Here is a 17,918-nt window from a genome sequence, read left to right on the forward strand (position 1 = left end):
CTTATCGACAGTCCAAATTTAAATTATCCATATCAATATACAAAGAACTAAATCCTCAGCTGCTGAAAAATCACTACAGCTCCACTAATGTTAGAGCTATGCAAATTGATACCAGATGAAGATGCTCCATGTTATTTTCTCTTCCAACCTACAGAACAGGAGGGCCTTCCTGAAATGTACCTAAATCAATCAGAAATTCAAGTTTGTGCTCAAAAGACTGGCATAGAGCTTCATATGATACAATTCTATTTTACAGGTCTTCATTTACTCCACACCTGCAAGGTCACCAAATCTGAACTATCCCTTCCACAACAAAGTGATGCACAGCCTACGTTAATACTTTCTTAAAAAAAAAAAAAAAAAAAAAAAAAAAAAAAAAGTTAGGTTGGCAGCCCTGATGATTAAAAGCAAATGTTCCAAACCTTATCCAAACAAAAAATGAAGAGAATAATCTGTCAAAAGCCTGAAATCGTTGTGTCAAGTGGTGTGCATTTTCCCAGTTACCTTAATGGTGTGTGTTGATTCTTAAATCTAAAGACATGCACACACACTCTGCTTCGCACATCTTCTCAAGTGCCTAAAAGCCAGCCCCTAAAGCCTCCAACCTTCCCCTGAAGATGTCTTTAAAGGAAATCAACATATTCTCTAAAACAGTGGTTCCCAAGTTGGAAGGCATGCCTGCCCAGGGGGATTTGAAGGGGTTCTAGGAACGAGGACATGGCAAAAAGTAAATACATTTTTAATGTCCAATTCAGCTAAAATACTCTATTTTTTCCTCTGCATTTAACCTCTTCCATAGGTAGACAGCAGAATTGTTCATCCATTCCAAATATTAGAGTGGTTAGATCTTCATATTTGTCAGCATTAATTCATCATTCATTCTTTTTTTTGAGCTTGTGAGGGAAAACAGTAGAATTCATCTCATGAAATTAATTCTATTCAAATTGCTTTTGTTTGCTTAAATTTCTGTTCTACCGTCAAAAGTAAATAGCCAGGAAAAAAAAGTCGTTTGGTTAACCATTAATTATTGGTATGTTGCTGTCTCATTCTGCTTACTAAAACTTGACTAAACTGCAGTTAGTTTTGAGGTGGTTTGAATTTTGTGTGTTTTTGTGATCTATTACATTATAAATTAAAGTACATACACTGACTTATGTTCATTTGGAGATTTTCAATAGAAAATATTGTTTCATGCATATTTTTCAGTCTTCTCCATGTGTGCCAGATATATGGATAAAATTGCAAATTGAGCATGAATAATATAAACATGAGTGCAAAGCATTACATTTATGTCAATAGAAAATGGCTTTGGGGGAGGGGGGGAGCAAAAGGATTCAGTGAAAACCAAAAGAGGATAGTGGTCAAGTCAAAAAGTTTGGGAACCACTGCTCTATAAACTCATGCAATACAATGTATCAATTAATTTAATTTAATATAAAATTTACACTCACAAGCAATGTTGCGTTGAGTGTTCACTTTCATGCCAAATTCATTAAATAGCTTCTACTTTTTAAATGTTTGTGAAGCTGGCCCATTAATTGCAGCCTGCACCAATGGAGTGCCTCATAGTCCAGATTCCTTTCTACAGAATTTAGAAGAGCCAGTAAATACAGTCTGGATTGCATGCTATTCTACAATTCCTATAACATAACTGCAACTGAAGCATTTCATTTCTGTAAACAGCCAGTAACTTGTAACTCAGTTATGAGCCATTTTGCATCACAGCATCAGTTTTACAATCACACCATGGTACAAAGTTGACAGAAGGTACAAGAAGGGTTTAAATTTCACCAGCTTAACTTTAAAACTGGAGAAGAACCCAGCACAAATCCCTGCAGGTGTCTTCCTGGAAAGTCAACTTTAATGAAGAACTTGGGTGCTCTAACAACAACCCATAGCATAGCATTTCCTCTGCATTAAATCCTCAAATTAGACACTCAGCCAAGTAACAGGTGTATTTTTAAAGCTTCTTCTTTCAACAATTGCAAATACTGCCAATGAATTCCTAAACATAATTGACTATTATTGAACGTCTCTTAACAGCTTCTGAACCTTCTGAAACAACCACATCAGAACAAGTCTAGTGTTCATTCACATTTGTTTGGAGGATTATTTTTAATGGGAGGGATAGAATCAAGATTCCCACAGAAAAAGACTCAAACCATACCATCATTAGAGCAGATTAAGTAAATACTTGCAAATCCGCAAACCATTTCCATCCATCTTGCTGTACAATTTGTGCTAGCAATTCTACTGCAAGCCAAAGACCAAATTGTCCCTGTCAGACATCAGTGGGTTGCAGAGGATGGTGATATGGAAACTATTTTGCCCACAGAGCATGGATATATTTGCAATTCAAATTGTCCCTAAACAACTAAATTAAAACTGAGCGGCATTTTATTTGAAATGAAATAAACCTCCCACTCTTTTGCCTCATTTCTAGTAACCATCAGCATGACGACAATAATGGCTGATAGATTACTAATGAGCCCCTACTGTGTGTAGACTAATCACTAGCTCTAGCTATGCAAGCCATTGGTAAAGACTTATTGTATAACAATTTAAATCTGAACACATGCAGAAGAGAAATTTCTCTCCATTATACTTGTCTATCAATATGTTCACACTTCAATAAAGACCCACATCCAGTGATTATTCATTTTGACCCCTGCCCCCCCAGCCAAGGCTTTTTGAGAGTCATTGCTTCCTAGGACTGAGTTTCCTATCTGTAAAAAAGGCCATGTTCTTTTCCCTAGAAGTATTCCCGCTTGTGGTGAAGGGGCTAGCATGTTCCAATGATCTTCAGAGCTAAGTTGTACGGGGCTTCATGTTCCCAGACAAATCACAGTTCAGTCCCCCAAAGCCTCAATAGTGGACAGGCAAAGAGGGTTCTTGGAGCTTAGTGGCTGGGAAAAAGGGATGAAGTTAGCAGCAAGTTGGAGATCGCCATTCATCTTGGACTTTCCCTGCAACTGGGTCCCAGACCTCCAGCTTCTAATGATCATGTGATTGCTGCAGGTGCACCAGCTTTCCAACAATAAAAGAAAATCATGTGTAGGCTTCTACCATGGTAAATAACATCTTTCCAACCTTCCAAGCCCTACATTGATGGGCTAGTGAATCTGGCACTTCCCAGGCATAAATCTGCATGTAGGTGGCAACACTTAAATGATCATCTTGCCCATAGACAGAGGTAAGGGTGCAATTTGGCAGCTACTATCACAACTGATCACTCATCTTTAACATCGCCCTCTGTTCACCTTAAATGGAGAAGGGCTAGGAGAAAAGTGCCCTAAGTCTAGGCTGTCTCATACACTCCTAGCTACGTTACCAAGCCCAACGGAACCACTCTGTTGGAAGTCAAACTTATAAAAAGACAGTGCCCGACTAGCCAGAATATTCACCCCTATTGAATAAATAAAGATAATGTATGCCGGGAAAGAAGAACTTCTTTTGTCACCAGGGAACTTTTAAGATACAACATCAACATGGCTGCTATGAGTGAGACAAGGCGCATAGGTCAAGTGAGAGAAGAAGGTGGAGGCTATACCCTTTACTAAAAAAGCAAATCTGCAGAGGACAAGCACAGTGTCAGCTTTGCAATTAGGAATAAGTTTGTCAGTCAGCTTACAGAATTTCCTGTAGTAATCAATGAACATTCTATCACTTCTTCTTGAGGTCAGTAGCAACCATTTTGCTGTTGTCATCAATGCTCATGCTCCAAAGCTTGATTCTATCCAGGATATTAAGAAACAACTTTATACAGATCTTGACCAATATTCCCAATGAGGACAAGAACATTTTTCTTGGAGATATTAATGAAAGAATTGGGTGGGAGTCAGATTTCTGGAACAGCACTACTGGAAAAGGACTAGAAATGGCTAACTCCAATGGCATCCTTCTCCCCAGCAAATGTGTAGAGCGTGGTCTGGTAATCACAGACACCCCCTTCAGGCCAAGTGAGAAGTATGAGATCACCTGGGGACATCCTCACTCCAAGCATTGGCATGTTCTTCACTATATTACCATTAGAGTTTGACATTAGAAGGATGTTCTAGTCACAAGGGCCATGCACGAATCCAATGGCTGTTCGACAGCCTTGTTAGATCAAGCATGAATTTCCAGCTCACCTCAAGGCACAGCAAGAAGGCAGAGTCTGTATGAAAGAAAATCAACAGCAAGTCTCTTGAAGATATAGCGACTCAGGAGAAACATTAGCAGCGTCTGCAAGAAGAGTTTGCCACTATTTCTACAACTGATGATCATTAAAATTTCTTGAAAGGATTAAAGACTGCCATTCTATCAGCACGTGCTGAGTCCACTGACTACGTTTCCCACCCCCACCAAGATTGGTCTGATAAAAACAGTGCTGAAATTCAGGGCCTGTGTGACCAGAGAAAAGCTCATTACATGTAACTAAATGACATATCATATCACACAATCTGGTCCCGGAGACTTGTGACTGTTTAGCTTATCAATTAGTTCCAAAACCTGGTGTAATGACACTTCAATCTGGGACAATTCCTCAGATTTGTCACCTATAAAGGACAGCTCAGATTTGGGAATCTCTCTAACATCCTCAGCCGTGAAGACTGAAGCAAAGAAATCATTTAGTTTTTCTGCAATGGCATTATGTTCCTTGATGCTCCTTTTATGTCTCTATCATCCAGGGGCCCCACTGCTTTTTTAGCAGGCTTCCTGCTTCTAATGTACTTAAAAAGCATTTTACTATTGTTTTTTGAATTTATGGCTAACTGTTCCTCAAAATCTTTTTTGGCTTTTCTTATTACATTTTTAAATTAATTTGGCAGTGTTTATGTTCCTTTCTATTTTGATCACTAGGATTTGACTTCCACTTTTTAAAAGATGCCTTTTTATCTCTCACTGCCTCTTTTACATGGTTGTTAAGCCATGATGGCTCTTTAGGTCTCTTACTGTGTTTTTTGATTTGGGGTATACATTTAAGTTGGGCCTCTAATATGGTATCTTTGAAAAGTTTCCACGCATATTGGGTTGACATATTTTAAGGAAAGCAAAGCCATCAACAACAGATGGAAGGAGCGTTCTGAGTTACTCCTGAATTGTGAGTCAACTGTCTGTTGCCCACACCACTATTAAATCTATACCTCAATGGCATGAAAGAGAATCTCTTGCTGAATTCCCACCCTCAAAGATGCAACATGAGCCATTATGCAAACCAAGAAGAAAAAGGCAGCAGGGCTAGATGGCGTACCAGCTGAAGTTCACAATTTTGAAGATGAAAAACTGGTAAGGAAGCTCCACAAACATTTTCTTCATATCTGGTGTGAGACTATTCCAGAAGACTTGAGGAATGTTAATACTGTTACAATCTTTATGAAAGAAGACAAATTAGAATGAAGAAACTATCAAGGCATTGCCTTTCTCTCTACAGCAGGGAAAATTCTTGCCCATATCCTCTTAAACAAATTCTCCCCCCTTGCTGAGCAACTACTCCCAGAATCTCAAGTGTGGCTTTAGACTGTACCACAGAACAACAAACTATCTTTGTTGCCCATCAAGTCCAGGAAAAAAAAAATCTCAGGTGCAAAATCAGGACCTGTACATGACCTTCATTGATTTGGCAAAGGCTTGTGACTCTGTCAGTCATGGAGCCATGTGGAAGGTGCTGGCCAGATTTGGCAGCCCTCCAAAATTTAATTAAGGCCCCAAGGCTTATCTGTGATCAAATGACTGCCACAGTTCTCTGTACTGGTCTTGAGACAGAACTTTTCATCATCAAAACTGAGGTTAAAGAAGAATCAGTTATTGCCTCAACCCTATTTACCAGCTATTTAGCGGTTGCTTTGGTCCTCGCTAAATATCACCTCCCCAAAGGGAGATGATACACAACACAAGATGGATGGGTGGCTCTTAATCTTCTACATCTCTACTCAAAAATCTAAAGTCTCCAGAGCATCCATCACCAATCTTCAGTACACTTATAACCATGTCATCCTCACACACACTGAAAGTGACCTTCAGTCCATACTGAATTTCCTTGAACAAGCTTAAGGATGCACAGAATTCCCACTCCATACTGAGAAGACTAGAGTGGTCTATCATCCTTCTTTAGGCCCTCCATATGACCCACCACAAATCACCATCAAGGCTCAGATTTTGGAGACATTACTCACTTTTGCTACCTCAGTAGTCAACATTCTCAAAAAACAAAAATGGACAATGAGGTCCAGCACGGGATCCAGTATGCAAGTGCTTCCTTTGGGACACTGTTCCGATGGGTTTTCAAGGACCATGACCTTAGGCAGGCCTCCAAGATCCAGGTCTACAAGACAATAGTCGTTCCTACTCTCCTTTATGGATGCAAAATCTGAGTGACCTCCTCAAGAGTCTGGAAAGGTACCACCAACATTGTCTCTGGAAGACACTTTTGCATCACAAGGCAAGATTGCTGCATTAATGCCAGCATCCTCACTGAAGCCAATGTCACCAGCACTGAAGCAAAACTTCTCATGCACCAACTTCACTGGATTGGACACTGTGGCTACGGTTCCACTAGTGAGTTTTGCTGACAAACCCCCGGTTTCGACAACAAAACTGATGGAGCACCCACACACAAGATGTGTTGTTGACAGTTTATGGACAAAACTCAGAACTTTCACCAGTGTTCTGCTTCTCAATCATGAGGCATAACACTGCTGTCCACAGGATCTGTCAACAAAATAGCTGTGTGGATGCTCTGGGCCTTCTCTCAACTGACAGGGCGTCCAGAACAATGGGCAGCCCTGTCTGCTGTGCTTCCAGTTGCCTGTTTTGTCAAGAGAGAAGCTGGGCAATCCACCCACTCTGTCAACAGAGCAGAGTGCTCTTCCAATTGGCTTGTGTGTGTGGCTGCACTCTGTCGAGTTTTGTTGGGAAATCTCTTCTGACAGTGACTTCTGTCAGACTGCTGTAGTGTTACCATCAACTATATTTAGACGCCAAACTCTCACCTCCCAAAATAAGTCGTCTGCTCTCAGCTCACTCATGGTCAGAAGAAATGCTACAAAGACAACTGAAAGAAAATTAACGTGGACATCACAAACTTGGAAGACAGGGCCACCAACTGACCCTAATCGCACCATGTCCTTCTTAAGGCAGTAGCCCACTTTGAGAAGCATGTTGCCCTTGAGGCTCAAGGGAGAAGGAAGAAAGGTTTTGGGTTTTTGTTTTTTCTCCCAGCAGGCAGCTGGCCTGCCACAAATTGCACCTACTGTGGGTGGAGTTGTGGTTCTAGAACTAGACTCCTGAGTCACCTCAGGACCCACATGTAAATCTGTTGCAACGATCATCCTCAAATCAAAGGATTGATAATGAATGAATAAATACCTTTAGATCTAGAGGTATTAAAATGCAGCCTGCTCACTCCCAGCTCACCAAGTGATCCAGATTGCTCTGTACAGCAGTCAGCAAACTTGCTGAGGTGGAGTGCTGAAATTCGACCTTTTGACTACCATGTATGGTCTGAGTGCTTGCGATACTTTTTAAAAATCACTAATGGTCCTACTTATGACACTTCATTAATAAATAAATTAAGATGCAGAGTTTGTTGGTAAGACACAGGGGGTTGGTAGCATTAGCTGGTCTTTGGTTAATTCACAGGTGGCATGTTTTTGAGCAAGCTCCTGGCTGCATGGGGGACAAGGGGAAGGGCTGAACACCTGCCTCACATGCTGATGCAAATGAGTTCACGTGCCACTCTTGGTACCTGTGCCGGGTGTTTATGACCCCTGCTTCTACAGCCATGTGTCCTCATCACTTACCACTCACTCAAAATTTGTAAGTATTTTCCACACAGAATAATGTTAAATAGCACAGAGCTAAGAACCAATCCCTATGGGACTCCAGCAAAAATACACCTGCTGGTTGCTGAGTCCCCTCTTACAAATTAGATTTTGAGAATTATCAGCCTGCTTTTAATAAGCAAGGGTCTTACAAACCACACCTCCTAGCAAACTCAATATTTCATTTAAGGAAAACTTTAGAGAGTCGAGTCACTACATCTAACTATCAAGTAGAGTTAAGGACTGATCAAAAAAGTCTATGGAAGTCAGTGAGGGGTGGGGGATTAGCATTCCCTGTAAGCTTAGCACTTGGGCAGCCACCCAATTGAGATTCAAATATGACCAAGCTCATTAGCATAACACCCACAGCCAGCATGTGTTTCTATTAGCGTGCACATCTGCACATACCTCAGTGTGCATAACAAAATTTACTCCTCACAAAATTAGAAGGAACATTGGTAGGGCTGTCTCTCCATTTCCTTCAGTTGGTGTTAAGACTAGTCCCTAAATCTCTAAAAAGTAAGGGTTTTTTTGAAGAATTTGAGAATAACAACCAACCATTAAGGACATCTCACTGATAATCTAATGGACAGAGGGCAGAGAATTTGGCTCTCATTAAAATGCACTAACCTCCCAAAAAAGAAGCTGTTTGAAAACAAAAATAGCATCTTTACCCAGCATGGAACTTCATGCATTCCTTTGCAAGGGCAAGCTTTCTGCTAGGGATTCATCCTCTGTACAAATCAAGCTGACCTCCTCTCCAGGGATTCAGAAACTATAACTGTAGGCAATTTCACACCTCTGGTGCAATTTTACAGTTTAGAATAACCACTGTAAATTACATTGCAGAAACTGAACAAAGATAAATTCCAGAAACTTTAATAAAGGATACTCAGGTCTGTTAATTAAATGGGAATGAATTGCACTGTGGTGATGACAGCTGCCTCCTCTCTCATCAAGGACCGCCTTCCTATAGCACTGAAATTCGTAGATGTTCATTGTGCGTTTTAACAGAGAAGCAAAAAACAAAACAAAAAAATACAAATGCATCTTAGTGTCACATTAAATATCGATGTCAGCTCCTACATGACCATCAGGCTTATCAGTGGGATCCTGCAGTGTTAGTGTGGTCAAGAAACCTTAGTAATTACAGCTTTTTTGTGTTTTGTTTTTCCATCCGATTTCTCAACTGAATTGGCTGAGCAGTCCCTTGGGCAGGTTAAAATGGAAGCAGGCTTTCTGCAGGCCACTTTTTGAAGACTGTCCTCATTTACAGTCATCTGCTCTACCCCTAAAAAAAGGAAGCCTTGATTTACTGACAAAACTGTCCATGAAGACTGGACCATCTACATGAAGGCTGCACCATCTATATAAAGACGTATGCCTATGGCAGCCAATAATGCTGTCCCATACTTATCACTTAAGAACAGCACGATCAGCTCATTGCAAAAACAACCCTTGGGTGAGATTTATTAAAGTGAATAAAACTTGCACAAGAATCATCCTCAAACACTTAACTTGCATTAACATTTTCTTTGGCTGTGACTATGACACCTAAGTGACTAAATCTACAGCAGATGATCTAGCCTTCCTTCTGCACCAGTAAAGACTGAATGTCTATTAGTGAAAGAGACAAGCTTTCAGGCCACACAGAGCCTAGACAAAATCCTTGAAAGCTTGTTTCTCTCAGCAACAGAAGTTGCTCAATAAAAAAGATTATTAGCCACAAACACTCTCCCTCTAGTATCCTGGAGCCGACCAAGCTACATCTACACTGCATACACTGTTGCATCTGATGAAGCAGGTCTTTGCCCACGAAAGCTTATGCTCCAAAATACCCGTTAGTCTATAAAGGTGCCACAAGACTTCTTGTTGTTCTCACTGCATACATTGTGCACCTTCTTTTAATGTGTAAAACCAGCTGTACCATCAGCACCAGTTTAACGTGGCTTCATTTTGGTTTGACATCCTTTTATGAACAAGGGAAAGGGGCAGTTCAGTGGTTCTCAACCTGTTGTAGGCCACACATGCAGCTTGCTGTGTGGGCTGCACTCAATAACCCTACCTGTACGAATCTGAGAATGTCACATGGGCAACAGCTGTATGGTAATTGGGCCACAAGCAGCCCAAGGGCCATGGACAGAGCACCACCAGATTAGTTGCTCTCTGTTCACTGTGGCATTGTCCATTAGTAGTTACTGCTGGATGTTGCCTTTTGGTGGAAATGGCTGGAAAGAATGGTGACTAATGCATGAATGGAATTACTGAGAGTGAGAGGAGAAACATTTGGAGTGTGGGTGTTGCCACATACATTGATTTCTATATCTTGAAATACTATTGATAAGAATAGAAGATTTCAAAAGACCTGTAGGGCATGTTTTAAATCTTTTCCAACTCATCACGAAGTTCACAGGTTGAATCTCCTACTACTCAGAGCCAGTTCTTTGCATTGAAGAGGCAGCTTACAGAGGAAGGCAGCTGTTACTTGGTTCTTAGGGTGGGTTGAGGCTGCCTCTTCGCTGCTTTGCTCTTCTCCTGTTGTGGGACACTTGTCGTTCTAGCCACATCTGCCTCCTTTTTATAAGTGTCAGAGAGAGCCATGATCATCTCTAAATGTATCTGCAGCTTTGTATTGGGTCTGCATACTCACTCCATTTAATATACACTTTTTCTTACTGGAGAACCAGTTTTGAAAGGAGCATTGCCAGGGCCTAGTGCAGAGGTGCAGATCCAGGGTAAAACCCAAACCCCTTAAGGTTATCAAAAACAGGGGGGGGTGGATTCAGGGTGGGTCAATGGAAATTAGGGAGTGTTGCTTCTATAACCAGGGCAGTAAGTCACAACTGAGAACAGCTTCAAGTATAAGAACCCCAGAACAAAACCTGAGAAAAGCCAGTAAAACGTCAATTATGCTGTTCCACTGAGCCTTGTACCCTGCACATCCTCACAACCAAGGTTATCATTATTTGCTTATGCAACTTTTGTGGTGGGAAAAGAACAAATATCATGCAAGTGTAATTTACAAATTTTGTACTTCTTCAGTTGATCGTTGCTGGTCCTGGATTGGCCCAGGACCACAAGCAGCGTCACACTAAGTGCACAAAACCCACAATATTTTGAACTGAGCAAGTTATAGTCAGCTTAAAGGACAAACTTTAGAATTTATATCAACTGCAACATGAAGACTTTTAAACATGTTCCATACGAAGAGCCTTTAAGCCTGAGGAAAGATCATCAGTGTGAACAGAACTAAAATTGCCTTCTTTCCTTTGCAACACACAGTATTTGGTAACAGAGAGTAAGTATTTGGTGTTATCCTTTGGCATTTCATGGAGTATTTAGTGCGTAATTTAAAGACATTTCCTGTAGTTAAGTCCCACCCTGAACAAGATCAGTGTCAGCACTGTTTTTTCAAGCAAGCCCTCCCCTCTCTGCACTGCAAATAAACAGCTTTTTGTTATGGGTAGTTTGGTGAGAAACCCCTCCCTACATCTTGTGAAAAACTGGCTGGCTTTTAACTGCCCATTCTCTAGAGGAAGTTGCAGTAAGGAGACTGTTACAGTGACTTGATTTCTGAAAGTCAGCCTCTTTCAACAGGATGTAAACAGACATGGATTCCTGAAGTGCTATACATTTAGCACACCACCTGGTTTTGTTAGGACATCTAACTTAACCAGAAGAGAGAGAGACATGAATTAATGTATTTTCCCCAAATTCAGCTGGCTCTTTTAAAAGAACTATTGCAGGGGATGACCTTGCAGATGTATAAGCTAAAGGTTTTTAGATATTCCCTGCTGTAAATTTAGATCCTTGATTTTTCATATTCTGCCTTAAGGAATGTCCAGTTTGCCAATGTTTAAAATGTCATTTTCTCTCTTCAGATCCAGTGTGTACTCACTACTCTGAGCTAAGCTACAAAATCAACAAACAAACTACTACTATGTATGAACTTTTTTCATCCTTAAGCCAACAAATAAAAATACTATGCTAACCACAGTTCTTCCTCCCTCTCTGACCAGAACCACAGGACCACGCTTATGGCACAGATAAGAGTAAAAATAAAAGAACCACATACAGTGGAGGAACTTCACTACACTTGGCCTCTTCTGGGAATATTTATCAGGGATTGGCAAAGTGAAGAGGATTTGGGGTTTGATTATGAAGTATTTTTTGTTTTCCAAACTACAATATCTGAATTTCATTGATTCCTGTGATATGTGAGGCCCAGAAGCATCTTCTTCTCAAAAAAGATGCTGACTCTCTTTCCATTCCTTTACCCTAGTGATACTCTAGATTTCCACTACAGATCAGACCCTACAATCCTTCTGTAGAAGCAAGTGTCACTTTCCCATTCTCTGACAAAGCAGAAATTAGACATTAAAAATACACTTCCTCTCCCTCCAAAAGTAAAATAAATAAATGGTAGAGAATGGGATTGTTAAAATATGTCATTGTTTCCTTGTACTAGATTCTGAGGATTCACCGCTTAAGCCAACTAATTTGCTTGGGAGACCATCCTTGATTTGAAAAATGCTAGATTACATTTTCCAAGGAGGTGCCATAAGGAAACGTTACAAGGAAACAGAAGTAGTTCCTGCACCACAACTAAATTAAGATTTCATGATTAAACACCAGTCATACCTATATTTGCAGAGGGGTTTCAAACAAAAAGACCACTCCCCTGCCGCTTTCCTATTGTTCTAAATGAATGAGGCTGGGGGTAGTCCTCTTGTCCCCTGCATAGCTGACGGCATCCACATACTGTGACGAACAGACAATTTACACTATTTAAAAAAAAAATGAAGGGCTCTTTATTACAGCAGCACTCTTGACAACTGCATGTTACAGTAGCATCAGAAGCAGCTCATGTTAATATGTTTACAGGCATCATATCATAGCAACACTTAAGAAAAAGGCATAGGCACTGGCTTACCTTGTAACTGCTTGAATCTTCCTTCTAACTGATTATAGTTATACGCCACCTGAGCTGCGTAACTCGGAGACAATGGCCCGGGCATACTGGTTGATTTTTGTAATTCCATTTACAACTCAGCGATATGTCGACTTGCAGCATAAAAGCCTCACAGGTTTCTCCACCATACATGCAAGCAAATCCCCGCTTCCTCAGAAGGTTGGCCCCCGGCCCCAGTGAAAACGTTCTTGCCGAACCTCCAGTAAATACCAGTTTCGGTTCAAAAATCCAGTCGCGTGGGTTGATAGTAAGTTGCCAATAGAACGTTCAAACCTAAATCCCCCTGGATTTTTTCCCTCCCTTCCACACGGAACCCGCAGTGCTCCAAGGTGGAACGAACTACCAGCCCAACGCGAGTGCAAGTAAACTACAACACAAAAGTTTCGGAGTCCTCCCCAAGTAAAAGCTGCCTGGAGCAACCCTGCGCCCTCCTTTCCAAAGCCTCCCGGAGCAGCAACACACACCTCAAACCTTTCTGCTGGCTTGTAATTTTATCAGTAGCCACTCACTGTGTACTTCGCGATGATGTCACTTGATTAGCATAAGGCATTGTATGGGCAAGGAAGGCTGTACCAAGGCTGGGGAGGAGGGGTGAAGGGGAAGGGCTAAAAGGACCTCGCAACATTCCGCCAGCTTTTCCGACCCAAAGCTCTCGATGGAATGTACACATCGCAAAGCCCTAGGCGGCCGGCTGAGAGCACGATTCGCCTCCTGGACGGTTTAAGAGCACCTGAGCAGCCTCTGGAGACAATGGTACCTTCCTGCACCAAGCTGGTGGAATTACAATCTTTTGTTAAGAGCCTCATGTAACGGAAAAGTCTCAGATTACTATCAGTGGAAAAGGAGAGCACTTTCCCGCATTTGTCTGCAAGGCTGCTCGCTTCAGAAACTAAGGCTGATGTACGAGAGCAGGGCTGGGCAAACGCGCCTTTTAAAAATATGGACTGTGCTAGGGACAAATACTGTTGTAAAAATTTTGTTTAAACAATTTATTTCAAATAATATAATTTAACTACACATGCTGAGCACCTAGGCTGCGTCTACACTAGCTCTTTCCTGTCGGAAGGGGCATGGTAATGAGGTGTTACATGAATATTCAGAATTCATTAGCACAACCATGAATATGCAGCATCTCATTAGCATAAAGATAGGCGCACATGATTCGAAAATATCGCTTACGAATCATGCGCCGCCCATGTAAACGGGGGCCTTTCGGAAGGACCCCCCCACACTTTGAAAGCCCCTTCTTCATATTTGGTTTTAGGAAGAAGGGTTCTTTCAAACGTGGCTTACTTTAGAAAGAGCCGCGTTTATACTGCTCTCCTTCCATCAAAAGAAGCTCTTTTGAAAGAGTATGCAAATGAGGAGCCAAATATGGAAATCTGTGTCGTATTTGCATATTCAATTTCCTTCATTTGTATGCCTCTTTCAAAAGAGGAATGCTAATGTAGACATAGCCCTAGACATCTCTTTGGAGTGTGTTTCTGCCTGCTCAGTTATATGTATGGTGCAGGACTGTGAGATGATTTCTCATGGTACACACTCAGAAGATGTGTACAAGTATTTGAGGGAGGGAAAACATGAGGCTGCCCTGTCCCTCTGTGTTTCCTGCCCCTGAGTGGAGCCTTTTAAAACTTCCATAATAAAAATCAACAATGATTGTTATCAAAACTCACACAATCTTCAATTCTCTTAGACAACATTTTATTTTTATCTCAGAAGCATCCTTCTCTCCAGCCCTCTCTTTCAATAACATAATTTCACAGAGCTCGGTTCCAGATTCAGCTGCCCATTACAAACACTCTTGTTTGCTTTTCAAAATGCTGATAATGTTTGCAAAAGCATTCTTGTCCTATTTCTCACATTTACAAATTCCTTTCTGAGTCAGTGCTCTCCCTCCCCACTCACTTCAATCTCTTAGTGAGTATTTCAAAATGTTCCCTTTGTTTGCCACTGCAGTTTCACCAGTGTTTAGTCAAACAGTTCTTGTGAAGACAATTTCTCTAGGAGTACTACAGTCTACTCCTAGTTTTGTGTGCTTTCAAACAGTCCTATCAGCAATACCTGGGAACAAATGAACAGAAGGGTGTGATCCTGAATGGTGCTGTACTACCACTGACATCAAGAAGGCTGAATGGGTTCAGCACCTCCCAGAAGAAACTCAGGATGGGATTTCCACACTCCCCTTAGTCACATAGAACCAAAATCCCACTGACTGTTAAAAGTGTGCACCTATGTTCTTGTCTACGCTTCAAAGTTTGCGGCTTTTTAAGTATTCTAGCGTATATAAAACTGCAAAACACCCTTAATATTGCTATGGCTGTACCGATATCAAAATGTGCATACTTATCTGGTGATTTTGGTTCAACAAAGTGAAACACAGTTACCCTGCTTAAAGCACCTCATACTAATAAACCTGCTGCTATGCTAGGGCTTTTACTAAGGGAAATACACCTATAAGAAAAATCACACACACCCTTGCTGACATAGTCATGCCTGTAAAACTTTTAAGCGTAGACCAAACCTGAATCACTGAGGTGTTTTGGAAAGTCCCACCCACAGTCTTCAGAGCACCATATATGCTTGTGGCACTAACTCCAGATTTGAAGGGACGACTCAACATTAGTAACTACATAGTAACTGTGATGACTAATGTAAATGCAATCAAATCTCATGTTTTAGGGAATTGCTTGCAGGGGTCAGGTAAGATATTTCACCTCATTTGCAGCACTGTGTAATGATGGCTGGGTGTAACTGTGTGAACACATGGGGGTGTCTGTATTAATTCCATGGTGACAGAAAGGGCTCAGGGAAGTCTGTACAGTCTGAAGCATTAAGTACTGGTCACTGCTGGAGGCAGCGTACTCTCTTGGTAGAACAAGGCTTTAATCCCAGTAAGACAAATCCAAGGTTCCTACTAAAACCTTCCTCTGATAATCTTTGTGCAACCAGCTGTCTCTGAAATTCACAGAAAGCAGCATGAAATCTACATTGTGGATTTGCAACCATCTGGTCCCCTGTAGCAGGAGGAGAAGTGCACCAAACATACAAATTCCACAACAGGGCCAAAATCAATTAGAATAATGTTTGGAATCGAAATGAGTCAGGCTGTGATGGACAGGTCTGGATCTGAACTTCCCCAAAGGTCAACAGGATTTGGATCAGGTGTACCAGTACATGCCCATCTCTATCTTGCAGAATTCTTTTTTGCAATTTTCCTCCTACAATGGTTAACCTTCTGGCTGTAAAGTCTGACCTATATTATACTAAAATTAAAACCATTTTTCTGTGACAATAGGTAAGCAGTACACACACCTATGGACATAGAAACAGTTACAGCAGCTCCACCCTTAGCAAAGTGTCACTATGAAAGTGTAGATTGTAACATTACAGTAAAATAGGCACAATAACACAATAAGATCTCAATATTACTAAGACAATAAACCACTAAAAAACAAAATGTGAACTTTTAAACTCTGGCTAGCCCATTATCGGTCTGAATACTGAATATGATAAGGATATACCTAAAAGGCACTGAAAGAGAAATTCTCTCTCAACTGTACTGTTTACTGTTTAAAATATAAAAATGTCTGCAATACACCAAATAGAACTGCTATATCATTTTCTATGAAGAGCCATGATGGCATGTATTTATTCTGATGTTGGTTATGATGACTTATGTTAAGATAAATATCTCACACACTGCACTGTTTTTATTTCTTAGAGAGTGTGGAGGGTTTTTTGTGTTATTTTAATGAAATAAAGTGAAAAGCTCAAATTAACCATTTGGTTCCCAGATCAAATATTAACATGAATCTGAATTTGGTTTTATATAATGCCCTTCACCACTGTTCTAACATATCTCAGAATATAACACAAAACATGAAGCAGTGTTGTTGAACTGGCAGTAAGCATCCCATGGTGAAGGCGAAGCCAGCTTCCCATTATGAACCTGGGGCTAGCCGCTGATCTAGCCGCTAGTGAGATAACACTGCATGAAAACAAGGAGCAACTACGGGCTCTACAGCAGATACAGAGCAATGAAGGCTCTATCCCACTCCACCCCCACTATGCAAAGGCATGCTGAGAATGGGAAGAAGCTTTGTGTTTGGACATTTTATCCAGCTAGGCTTTCTGTGTGTTCTGAAAAAACAAATTGGTAGATTAGGGAAGACTTCCTATTGCTTGTTTTCTCTGAGTTTTGTCCCAACTCAAGTTGCCATGTGTACAGCTTAACTGATCTTTCAGTGATAGATGTGACCAGGGCTTTTTTGTACCACTACAGACTGGTATGCTCTACCAGAATCTTGGCAGGCCCAGCAAATCTCGGCTGGGTGACAGGGAGACCTCAGCCCCAGAGCTGGCAGCTGGCTGGGGTACAGAGCCCTGCCAGTAGATCCAGCTCCAAGGACCTGGATGGAGCTGGGGGAACTCTGGCAACTGTGGGCCTGGGAGCCTTGCCAGTGGCTCCAGCCCCAGCCAGGGGAACCCCAGCAGCTCTGGGCCTGGGAGCCAGCATGGGCATGGAGCCCCACCAGCAGCTCCAGCCACATGGACCTAGCCAAGGGGCAGGGATCCTTGACAGCCACGCAGTAGGGAGCAGGCTGGGGAGCAGAGCCCCGCCCGACAGCCCCAGCCACAGGAACCCTGGCAGGAGGAGGAGGGGGCAGGGAGCTGGCTGAGTACTGGGCTCCTCTTTTTTACAAAAAAAGGACTGGATGTGACAGTTTGCTATAATGATTACATCAGCTACTTCATCAGGTGATGCTGATTCATCTGCTGAATTATAATTTATGCTTTGCTGGATTCACTGTATACATTTTTAAAGGATCCACTTTAACTTTGTTGACAATGCAACAGAAATAGTAAAGAAAATGGATTTCTCACAAATGGGAAGCATGCCAATTCCTATTTTTGCTCCAGTAACATAAATCCTAAAATGTTTTGCTATTGACTCAAACTACAGTCAACCTAGTATTTAATTTATTGCTGTTATGAATGCTCTGAATTTGTCACAAGGTTCTCATGTGTGCCATGCCCTTGGGATATATTTTCACTTTCAGACTTCTCTTCAGTTATTAATCTTAATTGACCAAGAAGCCTAATCAGTATTAATTGTGTGATATATTATGGAGAAACACTAA

At 41.4% G+C, this 17,918-nt stretch overlaps 1 protein-coding gene across 4 annotated transcripts in view; it reads right to left on the bottom strand.

Annotated features, from left to right (window-relative positions):
• SPTBN1 (spectrin beta, non-erythrocytic 1) overlaps positions 1 to 17,918 on the bottom strand; it is a 222,633-nt gene that overhangs the window by 115,123 nt on the left and 89,592 nt on the right. The window contains exon 1 of one of the 4 annotated variants that reach the window (XM_074989514.1): positions 12,736 to 12,871. The exons of the other annotated variants lie outside the window; for them this stretch is intronic. Within the exon in view, the coding sequence (XP_074845615.1) occupies positions 12,736 to 12,844 (109 nt within the window). The 5' untranslated portion in view covers positions 12,845 to 12,871. Of the gene's footprint in view, positions 1 to 12,735; positions 12,872 to 17,918 lie in introns of those variants that run through there. 4 annotated transcript variants of the gene reach the window in all.

Source organism: Carettochelys insculpta, chromosome 3 (genome assembly GCF_033958435.1).
Source record: "Carettochelys insculpta isolate YL-2023 chromosome 3, ASM3395843v1, whole genome shotgun sequence".
NCBI lineage: Eukaryota > Metazoa > Chordata > Testudines > Carettochelyidae > Carettochelys > Carettochelys insculpta.